Genomic DNA, 23,542 nt, shown 5'->3' with positions numbered 1-23,542 from the left:
GGGCACACTAGGGTGGGTCGAAAATTTTTTTTTTGAAAGGATCGGATAATAATAGTGCGGAAAATTTGCGTCGTTGGACCAATAAAAAGTGTTCCAAATTTCATCTCGATCGAAAAATATCTTCTGTTGACAGCAATATAGTCAATTTTGGAAATTTTAGTAAAAATTTCTTAAATTTTGTAAGTTCACCAAAGTCATATTTTATCGTCATTAAAACTGTTAGATGGAATATTGACCTTTGTTGTCAAACTGCGGATTTGTTTGCCGGGATAATAAAGTGCATCTGATGAATCCATCTCTAGCGTCACTCCCGCAGAACTGAAGAGATGCTTCAGTGACAAGTTTTACCATCCTTTCTTCTAATTTTCAACCACATTGGGACGTATACGGTAAGTAAATATTTCACAATATATTTCAGTGTAGCTGAGGGTCGAGCAGTTGAAATATACAAACGCAAAATTCTATTGGTACAGGTGAGCCAGAGAGCATGGTTGATTCGTCCAGGATCAACAAGGTTTCAATTAAATGGCGCGAATGTCACCTCTGGCAGGTTTGCACATCTATTTAGTTTTGAGCCAATTTGTCCACTTAATGATTTCGGCCCAGACGTAACCCTGCCTATGGTTTGGAAGAGATTCCTAAATGTCAATTCATTAAAATGAAAAATGCATATTGCCCATTGAAGAGAACGAGCAAGTTTGTCCTCAAGACATATAATCCCTCCTTTTGGTCCTGTATTAACTGCAGTTCCATCACAGCCTACTAGTAATAGTTCCTTCAATCCGCCATCTTTCATGACACCTTCGTAAATGCTGTCTTTAATATCAACGGCAGTGCCTGATTTCGGTACAAAATGAGTTAAATATTTCGAGTCAGGCTCAGATAGAACTGGAATATGTTCTTCTCTGATTATGTGGCGGTTGAATTTATCTCTTCTTTTGACTTGAATGTACGTTTCATCTTTTCGACCATCAAAGTATAATGCTTTTGAAGCTACTACATTCTCCTGGTCCTAACATTTTTTTTTAATTTTGTTAATTTTTCTTTGAGATATAGCATTTCCAAAATTAAACTGTTTTTAATCCGAATTTTTTGAGAAACATTTTGGTATAATATTTATACAAATACGAAATGTTTTCAAGAAATTGAAATCTTAAATCCTTCTTTTATTTAGAGGTCGAGAATTTTGAGTCTCAAAAACTTATAACAGGGTCTTTCATTCGAACCCTTAATTTTTCAATATTTTTCGAATTCGATTTTAGACTTTTTACTGGCATGTATTCCACTGCAAAATTTCGAAGTTTCAACAACGCAACATCAAAGAAGTAGGGGACAACTTTGATTTCTTTAGGCATGGACTAACCCAAGAGTATCCGATGAATCCTTTCTAAAAAAAGCATAGGGGAGAGTGGGCTTCATTGAACCAGTGTTTTCAGTGAACCACTTCAATTATCTGAAAAATGACTGAGTGGAATTTTTTCTTACTCTATATATAAGTTAGTTTTCTGCAAACAGACTATGTCCAAAAGTTTCCGACACTTAGATTTATTATACTTACAAAGAAAAATTTTTAAAAAACTGTTTTTCACGTACAAAAGAAAATATTTGGGGGAAATATAATGATGTTTTTTTATTGAAATAGGAAGTTTTAAAAATTAGTAAACTTGTTATATTTATTTCCCTTCGGGTGTGATAAAGAAGTTTAAGTCTTACATAAATTTATTATAAGAAATAAATTTTGTTGTGAATGTCATGTGTATACAGTGAGCCAGGCAACATTGAACCACACGAAATAGCAAAGAATTTTCAATTTTAAGAGAGTGGTAAAGTCAGATCTACTAACCAGTTATATGCTTCACTATAAACGTTATTCTTTTATAATGTATAAACTGAAGGTTAATTTTAGAAAAGAAAATTAGAATTCGTCCGCAGGAACTAAATATATTTACTTTTAAGTATAGAACAACATTTTAATAATGAAAAATATAAAAAAAATACTGTTCTTCTTTCTAAATTTTAGACTTTATTTTCGTTTTCAGTAGATCATTTTATATGGGAATAAGAGTCAAATAACAATTTTTATTAGATAACGGCTGTCGTGGTATATCAGTCAAAAGTACTTCGAAAATCTTATTGTTAGCCTACCCTGACATGACGACTGGGTTCTGTTATCGGATACTCCTGTTGAATTAATGAGAAAACTGAAATCTGTATGGAGTTACCAGCAAAACTAAAATAGTCATTTTTCATAAGGGTGGAAATAGAAGTCAATCGCTTTAAATCGTTTACAGCGGATAATAGTAAAATTGAAGTCGTTAAGGATTATGTCAATCTGGGTGTCTACTTTTCGAACCGCTGTTCCTTCTGGGAAGCGTCCCAGAACTTTTACAGTTCTTCTAACTCAGCGATTGGAGTATCAATGAGAATAATACAATGTACAAGAAGTGACTCCTGGTCGAATTATAAGAAGCTCATAATGAGCTTAGAGAAAAGCTCGATTCTTTATGCGATTGAGATTTGGTTTCATGAATATCTTGTAGATAATAAAAATTTTATCTTAATTATTTGTAGTAATCATCTAATAGAAAAAGATTTTCAGGCTAGAGCGCAGTCGAGTAGTCTTCAAATTTGCCCATTTCTCTCGCTTAATAATGGGCCTCAAACTTACCTTACTGCTAGGCTTAACTTAATGATTGGTAGATCTTCGCTTGTGTTTGCCTTTTAAATAAATACTCCAGATTTTATTATTACAGAAGGAACAGATTTTTAATACCAAATAAAGAGCCATGTTAATTTTGTGATTCATTGTGTGAAGATTTCAAGCATTTCCCTTTCCTTCGACTCGGAGTGATCGATTTCTTTATGTTTTACAATAATTAAAGATGTCCCACTGATAAAATAATTATTTTATATTATATTATAAGAATATTGTACTTCTTCAAAATTATTTTCATAATTTTAATGTAATTATTATTTTCAACTAAAATTCTTCTTTAAATCAATTATTTTTAATAATTGTCGAAAAAGTTCTTTGACAATTTTCAAATCCATTTGTTTACGATATTCAATTTTACAAAGGAAATTCTTGTGCATTATTTGGCAGCACTGAATGCTTTAGGTTATTTTCATTGTTTATGAAGACGAATTTTTTGGCTATGTTTAGACGTGTATAACTAAACGCGTTTGTTTCTAACAGAGACATAGTTAAATTTCGGTAAAAAAAAATTTTAAAAGCATTTTTTTCAAAGTGGTACTGTGAATACAGTTAATACTTTAAAAGTTCTAAATTTTGTGGTAATTTTGTTTACATATAATACAATAATATTATAAATTAATCACGATAAAATTGTGCGTTATACAATTTTTTGATAACTTTTAAAAAATGTCTTCCTGGCCCCAAGGTGGCCACCATGCGTTTTTATGTAAAATCACTTTTGAATTTTTTTACGATATAATATTTATCAAAATATATTATGGAAAATGTAAATTTTATCGATTTGGAAAATTTTATGATGAATAATAAAATAATTTAGTGTTTAATGTATGAAATAGGATAAATAATTAACAATATTTCAAAATGGCTTCTTATAAGCAGAAAACAGAGTTTGCAACTATTGATTCTGTGATTGTAAGCCAAAAACAATACATTTCAAATAAAATTACCTTAAATTGATTTTTGCAACTATTTTTTTAATTTTTCAGTGAATTTTTGAATGGTGGACACCTTGGGAACACTTTTTTTTAAAGCAAAATTTCAGCTGTTTTTACAAAGTCGTCTAAGTTTTATTTTCCTTAGTAAAATAAAAAATTTCTTACTAAAAAGTTAGCTAAGGAAATACAGTTTCAAGGCATATATTATTAATTATGTTATGTAATACCGTTTAGGAATTAAAGTCGTTCAAATAATGGGTGGCCACCTTGGGACCCCTTACGCTATATTAGAAAATAAAAACTTTAAATAACTTAAAAATAAATTAAATTAAACTTTTTCAAAAAAAATTGATTTTACAGTATTTCAAAGACATTAATTTGACACCTTTTCAAAATTCAATTATTTCCAAAAAATTCATGCTATATTACTTTTAATATTCAATTATAATTTAAAATTTTAACTGAAATTCATATTTAAATCAATTTTTCTTAGAAACTTCTACGAAAATTCAATTTTCAAATACAAGAATAAATATTTTATTCAATAATTGAATTTTTCTTAAAATTGAATTCTCATAAAGAGTTTTATGAACAAATTTTTAAATAATTGAATTCTTTTGACAAATTTTAATAAAATTTTAAGAATAATTACATGCTTCAAAGAATTCAATTAAAATTGTATTAAAAATAATTGAAATTCTGCGATAAGTTTTATTATTTGTGCGAAAATAATTTAATCTCTCAGAAGAATTTTATTATTTTTAAACGTAATTAAATTTCTGCAATAAAGAATTTTATTACTCGTGAAAATAATTGAATGTCTGCAATAATTTGTAATTTCTCTAAAATTGAATTTTTATTTTAATGTTTTTAACTAAAATTCTTCTATGAATCCTTTTTTTAAAATAATTTTTGAAAAAGTTCATTGAAAATTTCATAAAATTTTAAAAATTTAATTAAAACTGTATGAAAAATAATTGAAATTTTGCGATGTGAGTTTTATTATTTATGAATATAATTTAATTCCTAAAAAGAATTTTATTATTTACGAATAAAATTGAATTTCTGTGAAATTTTATTAACAATTTATTTATTAACAATATAAATATAAACAATATAAAATATAAATAAAATTCTTTTATGAAAATAATTGAATGTTTGCCGTAGAATTTTATTAAATTTTTTTTAAATAATTGAATTCTTTTGGAAAATTTTATTAAAATAGTAGATATTGCAAATCATTGAATTGTGGAAAATTTTTTTAAATAATTGAAATTTTGCAAAGAATTTTATTTAAATTTTTGAAAATAATTAAATTTCGGAGAAGAGTTTTATTATTTCTAAAGATATTGAAAATTTTGACGAGAGTTTTTTTTAAATTTTTGAACATACCTATATTGAATTTCTGCAATCATTTATAATTTCTCTAAATTTTTTTTTTTTTGTATTTGGCAGTTATTTTTTATTTTATTATTACTTTAATTCCTTACGAATAAATTACTTAATTACATTATATTTTTTATTGCACTAAATTTCATGTCTAAATAATTTTATCTTTTATGGTATGAAAAATTTACGATTTGTTGAACTGGAGTTTAAAGTTTTTGTTTTTTTTGAACAATGCGAATCGATTTTCTCTGAATTATTGATTTTATTTTGTAAATGTGAATCTAGCCGTATTTTCTGATTGCATGATCTTTTTATATGAATGGCAAAAAAAAAGTCTTTGCATCGCTGGATATAAAATTCGAATTTCCTTCCCAATGACCTAGTTACTTGCAACTCGAACAATATATCAGATTCATCCATTTCTTTTAGCAATGAAAATAATTTTTGCCGATTTTAAATTTAATAAAAATTTTCCGACTGAATTTCAAACTAATCTTTTTAGATGTGAAATTGTTAAAAAAATCCGAATTTACAAAAGTATAAAAAAGTTGGCCTAAAAAATATTATATAAATTAAAAATTGAAATATAAAATGGAATTGAAAAACATTTTTCATTTTAAAAAAGTTAATCTTTCGGTAAGGTTATTAATTTTTTGTGGCATGAATAGTCAATACATTATAACGTGAAATTTTTATTAAAAAAACTGGTCTTATAATAATATATTACTCATTTAATAGCAAATATTTTATATACTTTGTTTGCAAACATTTTGAGTTAATTTTTTAAATAAAATTTTGATTTAAATAAATTTTAGTACATTGAGGTACAAATATAGAGCTTTTAGAATTTAAAAAATTATCATTAATTACTAAAAACGAATAAACAAAAATTGTTAAAAAATATTTTTAATATCAGCGAAAATGAAATTATTTGAAAATATCAATGAAATCACTTAAAACATTAAGAAACTAATTTTAAAAAATAATGTACTAATTTTTAACTAAATTGAATTTTTTTTACAATTTAAAAAAAATAATTAGAAAACATGCGTGGACAATAGTAACAAAAGTGATATTAAGAGGAAAATAAATACTAAAACTAATTACAACACTTTTTAATACAAATTTTTTATTTTAGTAATAAATATGAACATAAATTTCTTTCTTTCATTTGATAAAAAAGAGGATTGTGACAAGATTGGAGAAAAATGAGAGTAGGCAGATCATCGTCGACGGCGCTTTATTTAATTAACGTTTTTTTTTTATTTTTCTTGTCCAAATGCTGTGAGTATTTCCATTGCATTGGTCGGTACATGACTAGAGAGACGTAAGAAATAAACTCTGCAGATTTTTCATCATTTTTTTTTCTTCTTTCTTTCTTGGGTTTTAATTACGAAAGCCCATTCGGCTACAATTACTGTTGTATTTAATTATCAATTAATTAGTTCGTACGTGCGTATTATATATAATTTTTCGCGAATTCATGGGGTTCTTTTATATACAATTGTTTTTTCCTTTCGTTTTACATACGAATATTTTTTTTAAGATGAATCTACATTATTTTATTTTTTTCTTCTGACAATATTTCAAGTGTGAATTTTTAAGATTTTCTGATAAATTTTATTTCGACTTTGATACATTTTTTTTCAATTTCTTCTTTTATTTTAAAATTAAAATAATTTATTTTCTTTGTAGGAAGATTCTTGTCACTCGAGAATAATGTACTTTTTATATTCGAGTTGTTATAAATAGTAATAAAAAATATTTTTTCAATTTGATATTTTTGGAATAAATAAAATCTTTACATGTAAGAGAAAAACATGAAAAAAATGTTGGAAACATTTTTTTTTGGTAATTTAGAAGAGTGTGTGATACTATATCACCGCTCAGCTGTCGGACATAAGTTTCGTCCGAGCGATGAAATTTTAAAAGAGACACTCAAGCAGCTGAGCTAGAGTCTTTAAGAGGGCGTAAAAAATTCAAGAGTGACTTTCGTTTAAAAAAAAAAAAGAAAAATTGACACCACCCATATTGCCAGAAAATCCAAGATATCACACTCGGTATTTATTATACATGTAATTTATAGTCTATAATATTTATTCATTCATAACCAATAATATCGCATTTGATTGTTGAGACGCAGGGACTAATTTTATTAGAAGCTAATTGGCTATGACGTGTGATACTTTTATTGCTATTTTTTTCTATTTTCTACTCATTCAGACCGGTTCGATAATAATTTATTTACAGTCTATTTACAAAATTTTATCGTCCAACGACGGATCTCCTCGGAAAATACAAAAAAATATTTTTTAATTACATATTCGTTTTTCAATGTTGTAAAAATTGTTTAAAACCTAAAAAATATAGTAAAAAAAATTCGTCAGAACTCATTTAACATGCGCTATGTACAAAAAGAAATACGTAAAAATATGTCATTGATATTTTATACATATATATATATATTTTTTTATTCACTTTATTTATAATATTTACAGACATTCATACTTTCTATATTTCTAGACAGTTTTCTAATTAATATTCACAGAAAAAAAATTAATTAATCTGAAAAGACCGAGGGAGTGGTTTTTTTTTTATTTTTGTGTACTTTGTTCCATTTTTTTACACTCATTTGAATTTTTTTCCTGTGATTTTACTTTCTTCTTATATATATAGAATGAAATCAGGGACGAAAGTGGAATTAACTCCCTCAGCCGAATGTCGTGGGAAGAGATCCGGCGTTCAGTTAATAAATGTCCATTAACAAATAGAAATTCTTGCACCCTTTCTTCAGCACCATTCGCCAAAATAAGATTCTCTAATTTAATACCGAAAGCCAATCGAGTAAATAACGAAACAATGCGCGAAACACGATTTCGATTTTCTTAATTAAATTCTTTTCTATTTTGCTCTTTTAAATTTCGAATTTCTTTATAATTTATTTGCCTTTTATTTATTTCTTGTTAAAAATAAAAGGAAAAAATTTTTATAAATTCAATTTGTGAATTGAAACATTTAATTAAAAACGAAATTGAAAATTTTTAAACTTTTAGAAAATGCAAGAAAAAATTTTATTAAAAAAAATGTTCTGTTACATTTATTTAATTACGAATTTCTTTAATTGTGAAATTATTCGAAAACATCAATAACTCCTTTTTTAAATAAATATTTAATTATTATTATTTTTCCACGGGAATTAAGATTTTCAAAAAATTCGAATTCAAACCTTTTTGGAATTAAACAGCTTAAAAAATTATTATCATTATTTTATATTATTATAATTAATTAAGAATATTGTTACTGTAACTTTATTCTTCAAAATTATTTTCATCATTTCAATTCAATTATAATTTTCTAGAATTTTTAACTTCTTCTCTAAATCAACTATTTTTAATAATTTTTGAAAAAGTTTTTTGAGAGTTTTATAGAAAATTCAAATTTTCAAATATTTTAATTTGAAACCTTTTCAATATTATTCAATTATTTAAATACAAAAGTTTATTTATTAAATAATTGAATGTTTTTTGAAATTCAATTCTTATAAAGGATTTTATCAACAAATTTTAAAATATATATGAAATAGAATTTATCACTTGGTCGAAAATTAAATTTATGTGGGAAAAAATTGTAAAATAAATAAATTCTTTTGACGAATTTTAATCATATTTTTAAGAATTATTACATTTTTCGTGGAATTGCGAAAAAATTTATAAAAAATTTGTTCATAATTGAATTTCTGTGAAATTTTTATTATTTATAAAAATAATTAAATGTTTTCGTACAATTTTATTAAAATTTTTTTAAATAATTGAATTTTTTTGGAAAATTTATTAAAATAGTAGATATTGAAATCATTGAAATGAGGAAATTTTTTGAAAATAATTGAATTTTAGAGAAGAATATTGTTATTTAGAAAGATAATTGTGATTTTGACGAGAATTTTTTTTAATTTTGAACATAATCGAACTTTGTAGGAAGAATTTGATTACTTTTGAAAATAATTGAATTTTTGCAATTATTAATTATTTGTAACTTTTCCAAAATTCAATTTTTTTAAATCTTTTTAACTAAAATTTTTCTATAAATCCACCATTTTTAATAAAATTAATTAAATATATATTGAAAAATTTAACTAATTTCAAGAAGAATTTGAATTATTAACATTTTGCAAAAATTTAAGTTTTTTAAAATTTCTAATTATGTAAATTGATTAAAAATTGAAGTTTTATAAAACTTCAAATTAAAACCTTTTGAAAAATTGATTAATATGAAAATTGTAAACGCAACTTTTTTAAATTTGAATTAATTTTGAAATGTTTAAGTAAAATTATTTATTAAATAATTTCTAATAATTTTCTAAAAATTTTATGATAGTTGTTCAAGAATTAAGTTATTTAAAAAGAAATTATTGTCAGAAATAGAAAAAATTGATGCCAAAATTCAGAATATTCTTATGAATTCTAAAAATTTAATTTTTTCCAGTACTTTTAATAAAAATTAAATATCTATTTCAGAATATATGATTATTGTGGTTATAATTTAGTAATAATCTTTATTCGAATTCATATTTTATTTTTATAAAAAAAATTTGAATTAAATATTTTTAAATTCTATTTTTTTAAATTGATAATTTTATTTTAAAAAAACATACATAAAAAGTTAGAAGCGCGCTTTAGCTTGCGAATTGCTGCTAGTATAATTATAAATTCAATAATAAAATAATAAATAAATTAATTTACTTAAATAATAAAATAAAAAAGTTTAGAAGAGCAAAAAGAAATTATGAATTTGGTTTAAAAAGAGAAAAAAGTACTCGGTCGAAATCATGAATTCAAAAACATCATTTCGTCTCTCTCGAGACATATAACAAATATTACCAAAACGTTTAGCGAATTTACAAAAACAATCTTTATCGATATTTGTAACAAATTCGTTAACTTTTTGTATTTCAACATTTTAAAGTAAACTTTATTTTACAATTATGAACACAATTTTTCCCCCGAATATTAAGTGGGGATTTTTCAAACCTGAGTCTTATCCTTCACGCAATGTTCTCTTTATTTATTTGCTTTCTTTCTTGTCCTCAATAAACTTTTTAAGTAAAAAACAAATAAATCATTTAGAGTTCCAAAAATGTCATATATATTAACAAATATTTTTTATTTATTTATAGAAATAAATTTTTTATCTCTTTTCAACAAAATTTAAACTCCTGTTAAAATTTTAAATAATTAATAATAAATTCTTTTTCACATATCTAAACTTTAAAATTATTATTTTCAAAACAAATATATTTTTTTAATCACAATTTCTCAATTATTTAAAATTATTTTTCTTCGATAAAAAGGAAAACTTATTATATATTTTTTTGTAAAAAATTTTCCATTATGTGAAGATAGTGAATAATGAGTTTTACATATATCGCATAGTAATTTAAAATGAGCCAATAGTAAATCACGATTACGAGCGTTTTGATAAGGGATATTACGTATATAATATCCTGGGGAAATTTTATTCTTCTCTCTTTTTTTCGATTTTTATAGGCAGACTATAGAAATTTTTACAGTTCTCTCATAAAGCCTTTCGCTATTCGTAATTTTTTTTTCGCATTTAAAATTCTGGCGTGAAATTACATTGTTTTTTTATAACTAACATTTTTTTTCTCTCTCATACATCGCGCGAGTATTTTCCATTCACAGCACAAAAAAATAAAAATTTCAAAGGGAAAATACCTAAAAATTCGAAGATCTCAATTCATTATGGAATCATACATACATACATAAATATATATATATATTTATGTAAATTATTTATTTAAATACAGACGTGATAGAATTTGATTCTGATATCGTTTGTCGCTTTTTTGATTTTTTTCCCCTCAACCTCTTTTTATAATATCACTGTTGAGCATTTCATATAACACGTGCGACACATTACGCGATTATTATTAATATTAATTATTAATATTTATTATTATTGTATCTTAGTTCGCACTTTCGAATTGAAAAAATAATTTAACAAGTTATTTTATCATCTTTTTGTTTGTTTGTTTGATTGATTGATATAAAAAATGTTTCAGTATTTGTTTTTCTTTTCTTTTTTTTCTTCTTTTTGAAAGCAGTGCAAACAAAGCATTTCCGATGGTGCTTTCACGAAAACGTATAGTCTTAGGCCATCGATCTCAATCGATGTCAAGCGCAATTGAACGCTTGACGTATCATCGATCATTCAACAAACAAAATTTTGAGGAATTTCAAAACATAGCCTCTAACTATAAACTAACTCAAATATAATGTATGAAAACGTGCAATAAGAAAACTTTTAAAAGAAAATTTTTATTTTACATGTACTTTAAAATTTATTTAAAAATTGGGCGCTTCTTTTGTTACTTTGAATTAGTGAAAAATTTTAAATAATAAAACATGAATAAAAATAATATTTTTAACTCTCCAAAGAATATTTAATTAGATATCAAATATTTACTGCCTTATGAATTATTTAGTTTCATATAAATTTAACCCTCGATATAAATAAACATTAATTTAGTTCAGCTTAAATTGGAAAAAAAATTATTTTTGTGAAGAAACTTATTATTTTTTAAATAATACATTTAAAAGTTTTTACTAATTCAGATTTTAGTAGAATTAGTTTTAATGTTTTAAGACAAATAATTTAATTAATTTTTCACTTTAATGAGACAAAACTTGATGAAAAACAGCAAAGTCAACAAAATTGAGAAAAAAAATAAAATACTTGATTAAAATATATTACAGGCTTTCTTGCTTTTTAAAATGCAAATTGTTAATCTTACTGCAAGGAAATCGGAAGACTGAAGTATTTTACATTTTGAACGTTTTATAATAGTATTTTTAATCCGCTTTATTGTAGAATTGAAAATTTAAAAATTAGTTGCATATTTTTCAAAATTTCAATTTGTTAATAACTCATCAATTAATATTAAATAATATAAATATTAATCATAAATTTATATTCATTAACTTTAATTATTAATTTCAAAACGAGTTTTTATTCAATTTAAATATACTTTTAATTAATTTTAATATATTTTTAATTAATTCAAAAAAAATTATTTTTAGTACAAATCATAAATAATAAATTAAAAAATAATTCTTTTTAATGAACGCAAAAAGCATAGAATTAAGAAAATTTATTTTTCCCATGAAAAATACAAGACATAATCTCTATAATGAAAGAATAAATTGGCAAAAAATGGGAAAATAAAAATCGTTGAGCATTACGCGTAATTATGCGCCGTTTTTTTTTTTGCAAGATTTCATTTCGTGAAGGGCTTTCAAAAATTGAAGGAGATTCGCAATTTATATTTGAAATTATTATCAAAGCCCTCTTTTTACCTTGCTTCTTTGAATTCATAACATTTTTTTTTTAATTTCTTCGTGAAACGCGTCATTGGCTATTAAAGCTCACTTAAAAGCTAACTTTGGCAATATACGATTATAAACTAATGCGCAAACATCGCGATTATTTATTTTGGCAATTATTACGAGTGTATCGGGAGATTTTTTTCCGCTTCTCGATGTGATTGGGATGCATAAGGACGGGGACGATGGGGAACGAGAGTTGGTTAGATGAAAGAAGTGGATTTAAATTGGATTATTAGAATGATGAGGGGTAAGGGGGATTTTTATTTTCTTTGAGATTACTTAAAATCTAAATTTGGTTTCGTCTCAGAGACTGCTTCCAAATTCACTAGATCTTCGACGGTCGATGTGTTTAATGTAGGTCTCGGAGTATATGCTCTTAGTTCGATCGTCGTACCTGAAAGGAAAAAAAGAATTTTAAAAATTTTTCTCAGACGAAAATTATCAATCACTGATAGAAAAGTAAAATTTGTTCGGTGATAATTAAATTGCAGAAAATATATTCAAACTAAAATAAAATTATTTGATAACTTTTTTCTAATGAATTAATAAATTTGCAATAATTTGAATACTAAAATTCCATTTAATATATGTATTTTTTTGTATATATACAAAGCTTTGTATATAGCTTTGTATATTTAGCTTTGTATATATACAAAGCTAGAAAATCAATCAAGAGGATGGATTAATTTTAATTCCAAAAATATTCAATATTCTATTTATATTGTAATACAATTGTCAATTAACGAGATCTAGTGTTCTTGAAAATTAATAATTTATTTTCAACAATTAATGTCAATTTACGCTAAATAACAAGAATTGATTAATTATTTACTAATTGAAAGCAATTGACAAATGTCGTGATACTGTATTTTTAGATTTTGAACTTTGATGTTTCAATTGAATGCAAATCTATTTTAAAGTTTTTTAAATATTACATGTGTATATTCCAAGAAAAGTTCAGGGTCATCTAGGTACGGCAATATAGAACTATTTCTTTTTCAATAGGGACAGTGAACTTGTGAAAAAAATAAAATTTCTATTTTCGAAATTTTTTTTTACTTTTTCGTCACTCTGGTACAAAAAAAATCTACCTAAATAGCACAACGTTTGAGCTTAATATTGTGATAATTTCCCACGGTAATATTGCTAACATTTTCCTCAAATATTATCTAAATATTTATTATGTCCGCCCTGTGGAAACATTGCCCGGAAATATTTTTAAATATTTTAATATAATTATACAAGTTTATGACAACTTGTTTTAACTGAAGCCTAATATTAAAATTACGTTAATTCTTTTTATTATAAAGTATAAACATTAAATAACTTTCAATAAATTTAAATTCGTCTTTTATTATATTAAACATAAGCACACGTTAAATTAAAATTATACGAAACTCACGAAGAAACCTTTCCTCGCAAGGCGTTGGAGAAAACGTAGTGCACAACACGTGGTGAAAGAAAAATTCTTCTCGAGTGAACTTCACTCTCGAAAAATCACACTTTCGCCACTAGTTGTACAATGTACTATTTTTCAATAAAGTTTTTCACTATCTTATAGGAAATTTCTTTGCGCATCTTTTTTCTTCTTATGATTTTTTTTATGTTTATAACAGTTTTTGAAAAAAAGCGAACGAATACCGCTGTTGAAATTGTATGTGTTGTTTTAAGATCCAGCCCCTCATTTATTTAGAGTGATAAGATCCTTCTGTAGTATAGTATAATGGATTAAATTAACCTACTACAGTTTAATTCTTCTGGCATTAAATTAACACCAGAAAGGATTAAAATAATCCATTTTGGTTTTATTTTTTACTATAAATGAAATTTTACTTTAAATCAAACACCAAGTCAGCGATTTGTCAAAATAGTTAGTTAGTAACTAACTTACTAACTAACGAGCTAATTAACTAACTTTCTAACTTACTTAGTAGATTACTAACTAACTAATTAATTTACTATACTTCTAAATGACTATACTAAATGACTATACTAAATGACAAACTTACTTACTAACTTACTACCTTTCTAACCAACTTACAAACTCGATTACTAATTAACTTACTAACTAAGTAGCCTACTAACTTACTAACCTTATTACTTACTAACTAAGTAGCTTACTAACTTACTAACTAACTTTCTAATTAACTTACAAACTTGATTACTAATTAACTTACTAACTGAGTAGCCTATTAACTTACTAACTAAGTAGCTGACTAACTTACTAAGTTACTTTCTAATTAACTTACAAACTTAATTACTAATTAACCTTCTAACTAATTTACTAATTAACTTACTAACTTAATTACTTAATTTAGTTACTAACTTAGATATTTAACATTGTTACTAACTAATTAACTAATTAACTAACTAACTTACTAACTTACTAACTTACTAACTTACTAACTTTCTAACTTACTTACAAACTTAATTCTTAACAACTTAATTAAATTAACTTACTAACTAACTTACTAACTGACTAAGTAACTAACTAATTAAATTACTAACTTAGTTACTAACTAACTTATTAAGGTGGTAAGTAACTAACTTAGTTAGTAAGTTAATTAGTTAGTAACTACTTAAGATACTACGTAAAAAGTAGTATGTAAGTTAATTAGTAAGTTAATAAATTAATTAGTAATTAAGTTTGCAAGTTAGTTAGCTAGTTCGTTAGTAAGTTAGTTAGTAAGTTAGTTAGTTAGTTAGTTAGTAAGTTAGTTAGTTAGTTAGTTAGAAAGTTAGTTAGTAAGTTAGTTAGAAAGTTAGTTAGTATGTTAGTAACTTAGTTAGTAATTAAGTTAGTTAGTTCAGGACTAAGTTAATTAGTTAGTAATCGTTGACTTGGTTTTGATTTGAAGTAAAATTTCAGTCACAGTAAAAACTAACACCAAAATTGAAGATTTTAATCCTTTCGGTCACGTTTGACCGAAATTGTAAGTATCTAACTTAGTAACTAACTTACTAACTTAATTACTAATTCGCTTATTAACTAACTTACTAACTAACTAACTTATTAACTAACATATTAACTAACTTATTAACTAACTTACTAACTAACTTTCTAAGTAACTTACAAACTTAATTACTAATTAACTTACTAACTAACTTATTATTTAATTTACTAACTAACTTACAAAGTTAATTTCTAATTAACTTACTAACTAATAAGCTAACTTACTTAATTTAGTTAATATCTAACTAACTTATTATATTACTAACTTAGTTACTAACTAACCTTAGTTCGTAACTAGGTTAACTAGTTAGTTAGTTATTAACTAAATAAAGTAAGTTAGCTAATTAGTTAGTAAGTTAGTGACTTAGTAATTGTTTACCTGGTTTTGATTGAAAGTAAAATTTCAGGAATAGTAAAAAATAACACTAAAATGGATTATTTTAATCCTTTTTGTTGTTAATTTAATCTGCAACGCTTTTTAACCCCTTAACTGTTTGAGAAAAATTCAATCTGATGACCAAAAACGTCCAGCAAAATCTTTTCGACAAATTTTCTTGAAACTTGGTATACTTCCCATGTGAAAATTATTTTTGGGAGCTAGCCATATTATGGCCGGAAAACTCGACCTTAAGTTGGGCGCTGGTCGTGATTAGTAGTCCAGTGAAAGTTGGATATTGTTTCGTCGGGACAACCATGGCCCAGAGATTATCCAAACAAAGATTTAAAGATATTTAAAGGAAGTTTCCACTGAATTTGAGGTTCTTTTCAGAGATTTTTTTAAAGTAAAAAATATTTATTACTTGAAATTTTTACATTCTCATCAAAAATGAGAAAGTCTTGGATTTGTGCGATTTTTTTGTAATAAAATACTTTGTCCAACCAAAAATTTTTAATATCGTAGACTACTTTCCGGGTGTTATGCCAACACGGAAAAAAATTTCCTGTGAAAATTACAAGATTTCCTGTGCCATCTATGAACGGCGGTTGTAGTATCCACAAACGGCTGAGTTTGGGAAATACACAAACCAGAATGAGTCTTGTCACAAACTTCAGTTTATGATTCAACAGCTTAAACAGTCACGCAGCAGACGACAAGCAGACGTTCACTTGAATTTTTTTGCGCATGCGTGGATTTCTTGGTGTTATTACAGATTGGTTTGTGGTACACCCAAACCAGCTTGTTGGAAACACAAAACTCGACTGCATAAAGCACAACTTAACATATTTGTATAATTTACAAAAAAAGTTTGTGTTTTCTATAAGAAATTTTTTTCCGTGAAGCATTGCTCCAACAATAGTCTAGAGTTTGTCCAACAAAAATTTTAATTCTATTAAACTACGATCCGCTCAGTTGTGTCAACCTGCGGACCCAGAGCTGGCCCGATGTTTTAGCTAAATCCATGATTGGTTTGCAAAGTTAAGCCATGGTTTTTCACTTTAAAAGTGTCTTTTCTTTTTCATGTTTAATAAACGTTTATTTCTGTTGTCCAACATGTCTAAATTACTCTTACCTCTACTGTAAGTTCAAATACAAAACTCAATGATCACTTCTTGGAAGAGTATTTTATTAAACCTCCAAAGAAGTTAGGTCACGCGAGGCTGAGTGGTGAAGCTAAGTTCTCCCATTAAGGAGGTTCCACATGACGATTGGATTGTCCTAACATCTTTATTTTCAAGCGAGTACCAAGTTAATCCAATGGTTAGTTGTTGTAGAACCACCCTTAGCGATTTGCGGCAAAAGTAGGAAAAGACCCCGCCCTGATCGAAAGTAAAAATAGAAAAAAACAAAGATAGACTTTATCATTCTCCAATACAGTTTTCTATTTGCGATTGTACTCCCGATTAACGATTCTGTACAAAACATCCCCCACAGCACCGAAACTTTTCTAAAAATTTATTAAATATTTACTTGCAATGTTCGGAATATGTAATTGCAATGTTTATTGAAAGTTGTGTAAAGATTTAAATGTCCCGATTAAATAAATGTTTAGCGCGAAACTTTTCTGAACATTAAATATCTCTTATTCTATAAATAAGGTTTGGTTTCTCATACTCTGTCACGTTTTCTTACTTTGAACCCTAAATAATAGGGTTTTCCCTAGATTTGAAACACTTTTCGAAACTCGTATAATCCAAAGCTCAAAAATCAACAGTTATAAAAATTAAAGATAGAATAATAGAAAATTGCACCTAAAGATATGCTTCCGATACCTTCTATAAATAAGAAGACACCTTTTCGCAATCTTGCGCAACAATCTAAATCACTCAGACGCCGATGCACTCTTACATTCAAATCATTTCAGACTTCTAGCAAATAGTATGCGTCTATTCAAATCTGAAGGTATCTGTCTATATCCAAATTCTAAATTCTCAAAAATTAATTATTTTATAAATTTTATAATTGTTGTTTAAAATTAAGTGTTAATAATTTTCTTTAATCTGAATATTGTTAATTTATTTACAACACATAATTATGTAAAATTTACAGAAACCCTAACCCAAAAATTATGAAGGGACAAGAGTATAAATAAATAATAACCAAAAATCAATTTGAATCGTTCCTGAGTTAGTAGACGTAAGTCTAGACACGAAAATAAGTAATTAAAGAATATTATCATTTAATATTCTTAAAAATTTATATGAATGTTACGTTTCCGACGTATCAACAACAATAGAACAAAATGTTCCATTCACATTCCAGAATTAATACGTGGTATTAGGTAAGTAAATAATTTTACCAGCCACGACATCTATTAGTAAATTCTTTAATTTAGAGTTTTTTCATGCAACAGCTACACATTGATAGATTTAACGAAAAATAATAATTAAACTGAACATCTAAGAAAAAGCTAAAATAAAAAAAAGTTTTTTTCTAAGAAAAGAAAAGAAATGTGAAACATAAAATAAAATCATGCATACCTATGTGAGCGTGTCAGACCAAATCGTACCTTAGCGAGGGCCGTCGAAAATCAAGAGCATCCAAGTCGGAAGGTTCATTTCGGCATAATGAACAAAAAGCGCATTGCAATGTATTCCGGAAGGCCTCCCGGAAATCTCGATTGAAGTACGCGTAAATTAATGGATTGAGTGCAGAGTTCGTGTACCCAATCCAGAATAATAACGCAATGACAACATCCGGTGTGATGCAATCGTCACCGCACAAACTTGTACTGACGTACCATAAGAAAAATGGCAGCCAACATAGAATAAATGTTCCCATTATAATTCCCAATGTTCTAGCTGCTTTGTGCTCCCTCTTCATTTTCATGATATTCTTATCTTTAGTCGGTGTATGAAGATGATCTGTGCTAATTTCGTTGAGCGTTAATGTTTTCGACGAACCCCCACTATTAAGTTCTCCATTAATATTATTCATATCCTTGCTCGGCCGATGGCTCAATAACATTGCCGTGCCCAAGCGACTGTGCATTTGTTTCTCCTGCTTATTCGCCTCCTTAAATATCGCCAAATATGTCAATGACATAATTGTGCACGGTATCCAAAAGGATATGCTCGATGAAAGAATTGCGTATCCTTTATTGACTTTGAATTCACACACGTCAGGATGATCGTGACGGAACGCGCTATTTTTCGAGGTCGTGTACCATTCGTTGAATATTGGCACGAACGATATGACGGCCGGTGATACCCAACATGCCAATAGCATGTAGGCTACCACTTTTTTTGTCATATTTATCGGATACTTGAGTGGTTTGACAATGGCGTAATAACGATCGACTGAGATGCACATCAAATGAAGTATCGAGCTCGTGCTAAAGTAAACGTCCAATGAATTCCAAACGTCGCACATGAAATATCCAAATAACCAGTGACCAGTCACTTGCACACTGGCGTTAAATGTCATTGCGAACATTGCTACGAGCATGTCAGCTAGGGCCAATGAGACGACGAAATAGTTTGTGATTATTCGCAATTTTCGATGCCTCATTACGGACACCATTACGAGAAGATTGCCGAAAACGGCCGAGAGGATTATCGAACCAAGGATACATCCTTTCAATATGGCTATTGGCAGATCTGGTTCCTCCAGGGATAATGTGTCATTTGTGCTGTTTTCCCGTGGATCTGAGCTTGTCAACATTTCTGACAATGTCATGCTTGTTACTGAGACATCCGGCTCGGAACTGCTTGACATTTCCTTTGATTAATTTTATTCTGGAGATATCGAGATCTCCTCTCGATATTATCAATTTAAGTCACTGATGAACTAATCATCTGGCTTACAATTAACAATCTCATGATTCGGAAGTTGATGAATACTGACGAGGTGTGGATTTTACTTAATGCCCGATACTCCCCGGAGCTGCTCATCTGAAACACAAAATTTTTTAACTTATAACACTTATGTTTTTGTTCAAAATTTATATTACAGAGCTCGAACCAGAGGAAGTATTTAAAAGTATACGGACTCTACGGATAAAAAATGAAAAAATTACGGACCAATTGAGGGCCTGGATGCTATAAGATGTTACGCGCCATTTACTTAATATGCAGCTTAACACCTTATAGCATCCAGTCCCTCAGTTACTGACAAAAATACATAACCAGTAAAGAGTCAAATAAGAGAACATTTTACTTCAAACTATAAATTAAAATTTAAATAACATGAAGCAGAAGAATGCGAACCATCTTAACTATTGAGTCGATAAAAAATATGAAAATTTGTTGGATGTGGACCTTTGTAGCTCAGTGGAAGAGCAATAAACCGGCAATTGATGGGTCCTGGGTTTCTAGACCCAAAAGAGTTAGTGTCCCATTTTTTCACGGATTTAAATTTATTTTTCAATTATAATTTAAATGTTTGCATAAAACTGTAAAACATAAAGATGTCGAAGACTTGGAGTGATCGATTTCTTCATGTTTTATAATAGAGCTATGCAAAATTCGAACCGAACCGAGTTTTGTTCGGTTTTGGGGCGCCGAAATGTCGAATGTCGAATATTCGACATCCGAACTGGGCTAGTTCGAATGTCGAAAAACCGACATTCGAACTAAGCTAACTCGAATGTCGAATTTTCGACATTCGAACTAGGCAAAAAAATTCGAACAGTTCGGTTCGAATTATTTTGCACAGCTCTATTTTATAACAATTAAAGATGTTAAATTAATAAAATCATTATTATTAATTCTATAATAATCTTCGTATTTCATTATTTCATTCTGTCTGTCCACACTTTGAAGTTAGATTTTGTTTATGCTTTTGTTCTTTTTCTTTAAAAAATATTGTTTGACAAATCGAATGCAGGTATTTTTTCATGAATTATAATAAAATAATATTTGAAATTAGAAAATTAGAAATTTTCTAAAAAATTATGTTTAAGAAATAAATTTTGTTTATTATATGCTGTTATTTATAACAAATTTTGTTTGACTGATCTAAATTATGCAAATTTTTCTCCTTTTTATTTATAAAAAATATAAAATTGTTAATTGTTAAAGAATTATGATTAAGAAAAAGTAAATAAACCCATTTTATGCCTAATTTTTATTTCTTAATTACAATTGTTTTAATAAAATTCAAAGTTTTTTATAAATAAAAGAAAAAAAGTTTATCAATTCTATTTGTCAATTACAAATTCTCATTGAAAATTAAATTGAAAATTTTTGTATTTTTAGAAAATAAAGGAAAAAATTTTACTCAAAAAAATGTTATGTTACATTGATTTACGAATTTTTTCATATTGTAAAATTATTCGAAAACATCAAAAACTTTTTTTTTTAAATAAATATTTAATTATTATTATTTTTCCACAGGAATTAAAATATTCAAAAATTTCAAAATCAAACCTTTTTTAAATTAAACAACTTATAAAGTTATAAAAGATAATTAAAATGAAAAAAATTTTTGAAAATAATTGAATTTAGGACAAGAATTTTATTGACATTTTTGAAAATAATTGAACTTTGGGGAAGAATTTTGTTCTTGATAAAGATAATTGGGATTTTGACGAGTATTTTTTTTAAATTTTGAACACAATTGAATTTTATTAATTTTGAAAATAATTGAATTTCTGCAATTAATTATAATTTCTGCAAGAATCAATTTTTATAGTGTTTTCAACAGAAATTTGAGTTAAAAATTTTGTAAATTCTATTATTTTTAAAGTTGCTACTTTTATTGAAAAAAAGTAAGTAAAAAGTTAGCCGCGCGCTTTAGCTCGCGAATTGTTGCTGGTTTTATATTAAAATGAAAATGTTAATTTCAAAATTGAATTATTTTTAAAAATTCACGCTATATTGCTTTAAATATTCAATTATCAAAAATTTTAACTGAAATTAATTTCCAAATTATTTTTTTTTAGAAAATTCTACTAGAATTCAATTATTTAAATAAAAAAATAAATAATTTATTGAATAATTTAGTGTTTCTTAAAATTAGTTCTTAAAACATAGTAAATGTTACGCGCGAATCGTGACGTTCATTTTATTATTGTTATGCAAATTACAAAATTTATTTTCAAATTATTTTCTAAAATCTTAATAAATCCTTCGAAACAATTCAATTTTATATTTTTATAAATAGTAAAATTTGAAAATATATTTAGTATATTTTATAAATATACTAAAATTCTTTGCAGGAATTAAATTATTTTTTATAAATAATAAAATGCTTCTCAGGAATTGAATTATTTTCAATACAATTTTAATAAAATTCTTCTTTATAAAATTCAATTGATTTCAAAATTTTTAAGTAAAATTATTAAAGAAACTCCATTTAAAAAAAAATTCGAAAAAATTCTTTAAAAGTAAGAATTTTTAAAAATTTTAATAAAAATCTTATCGAGAATTCAATTATATTCATAAATAAAAAAATTCTTCAAAGGAATTCAATTATTCTCAATTCTCAAAATTATTCAATTATTATTCTTTTTTTATAAGATTCTTTGCAAAAATTCAATGATTTTCAATTCATTAATATTAAAATTAAAAATATTTAAAAAGCAATTTTTTTAAAAATTTAGGAAACAAAAAATTAATCAACAACTAACTTTAAATATTAAGGTGAAAGAAGTTAACAATTTTCCGAATCAATCCGAGCTTATCAAGAGATTTATTTATTTGTGCATATGATTCGGAAAATTTTTAACATCTTTTACCTTAATATTTCATTACCGAATGATAAATTCATATTCTATTAACGTTACAAAATTGTGAATTTTTACAAAATGTTTCATATAAGTATTTTCAGCGAATGGTAAAAATTAGAGTTTTTAATGATGTTATTAAAACTTTATTAACTTAAATCCTTCAAGTTTTTTTTTACAATATTTTTATAACGCAGAAAAAGCAATAATAAAAAAATGTTAACTTATTTTTATAAATTCAAGTGCAAAAAAAAGCAACGAAAAATCCAATATATTTCAATTATATGACGTAAAAATAATCTATAAATGAAAAATTCGCTTTGCTTTTGATATTCCTGATAATCAATAGGTCGCTTTTGAAAAAATTATATCATGAAAAAAACTATGTCAAGCAGAAACTAAAGAGAACTTGAGAATTGAGATTTTTGCATGAGAGACATACACTCAATAAAGTTTTTTTTTATTACAAAGAATCACCTTCCTAAATTTGATTTAATCATCCAATAAACTACTTCCTTCCTTGATTCATGAAATAAAGAGAGAGAGAGAAATCGAATCTTAAATCAAGTCGACCATTAAAAGAGATCAAAGCACCGGAATGAATGATATTATCATCATCAAAGAAAAAACATTTTTTCAGTCTACTTATATTTGTGTTTTTTTTCTCAGATTTTATATATATATATATATATATATTTTTTCTACTTCATTGTATATCAACCGATCGTCACTCTTATTAATGTCAGAGCAAATCAGATTATATTTTTATAGAGCAGAACGTTTCAAATTGAGATTATAAAGTTTAAAAACTCTCGTAAAACTATCGTCACTGTAATTCTCCTCCAGGGGAGTCTTTCTTATAATTAATGATCACCAATTGTTCGGTTTATCTGGGTCACTTATCAAAAGAGATTCATCCCTGGAGGAGAAACAGAAAAAGCGGGCCAACGTTATAACAGTTGGTAGAAGAAGAAAAAAAAATAAAAAAAGAAGATATGAAAAGTGAACCTAAAATGGAGAATCGAAGGGACAAGGGTTGA

At 26.1% G+C, this 23,542-nt stretch overlaps 1 protein-coding gene across 4 annotated transcripts in view; it reads right to left on the bottom strand.

Moving 5' to 3' along the window:
• Positions 1–12,427: 12,427 nt before the first annotated feature.
• The window catches only part of LOC122512966 (octopamine receptor beta-2R-like), a 557,896-nt gene continuing 546,781 nt past the window's right edge, over positions 12,428–23,542 (bottom strand). For 3 of the 4 annotated variants that reach the window (XM_043629166.1, XM_043629165.1, XM_043629164.1), the window contains 2 exons: positions 18,345–19,728; positions 12,428–12,837 (listed from right to left, as the gene is read on the bottom strand). In XM_043629166.1, the coding sequence (XP_043485101.1) occupies positions 12,747–12,837; positions 18,345–19,552 (1,299 nt within the window). In that variant the 5' untranslated portion in view covers positions 19,553–19,728 and the 3' untranslated portion in view covers positions 12,428–12,746. Of the gene's footprint in view, positions 12,838–18,315; positions 19,729–23,542 lie in introns of all 4 variants that reach the window. The other variant, XM_043629168.1, reaches the window with a different exon arrangement.

Source organism: Leptopilina heterotoma, unplaced genomic scaffold (genome assembly GCF_015476425.1).
Source record: "Leptopilina heterotoma isolate Lh14 unplaced genomic scaffold, ASM1547642v1 Lhet_130, whole genome shotgun sequence".
In the NCBI taxonomy this organism is placed as follows: Eukaryota; Metazoa; Arthropoda; class Insecta; order Hymenoptera; family Figitidae; genus Leptopilina; species Leptopilina heterotoma.
This window is presented reverse-complemented; position numbering and strand designations above follow the sequence as displayed.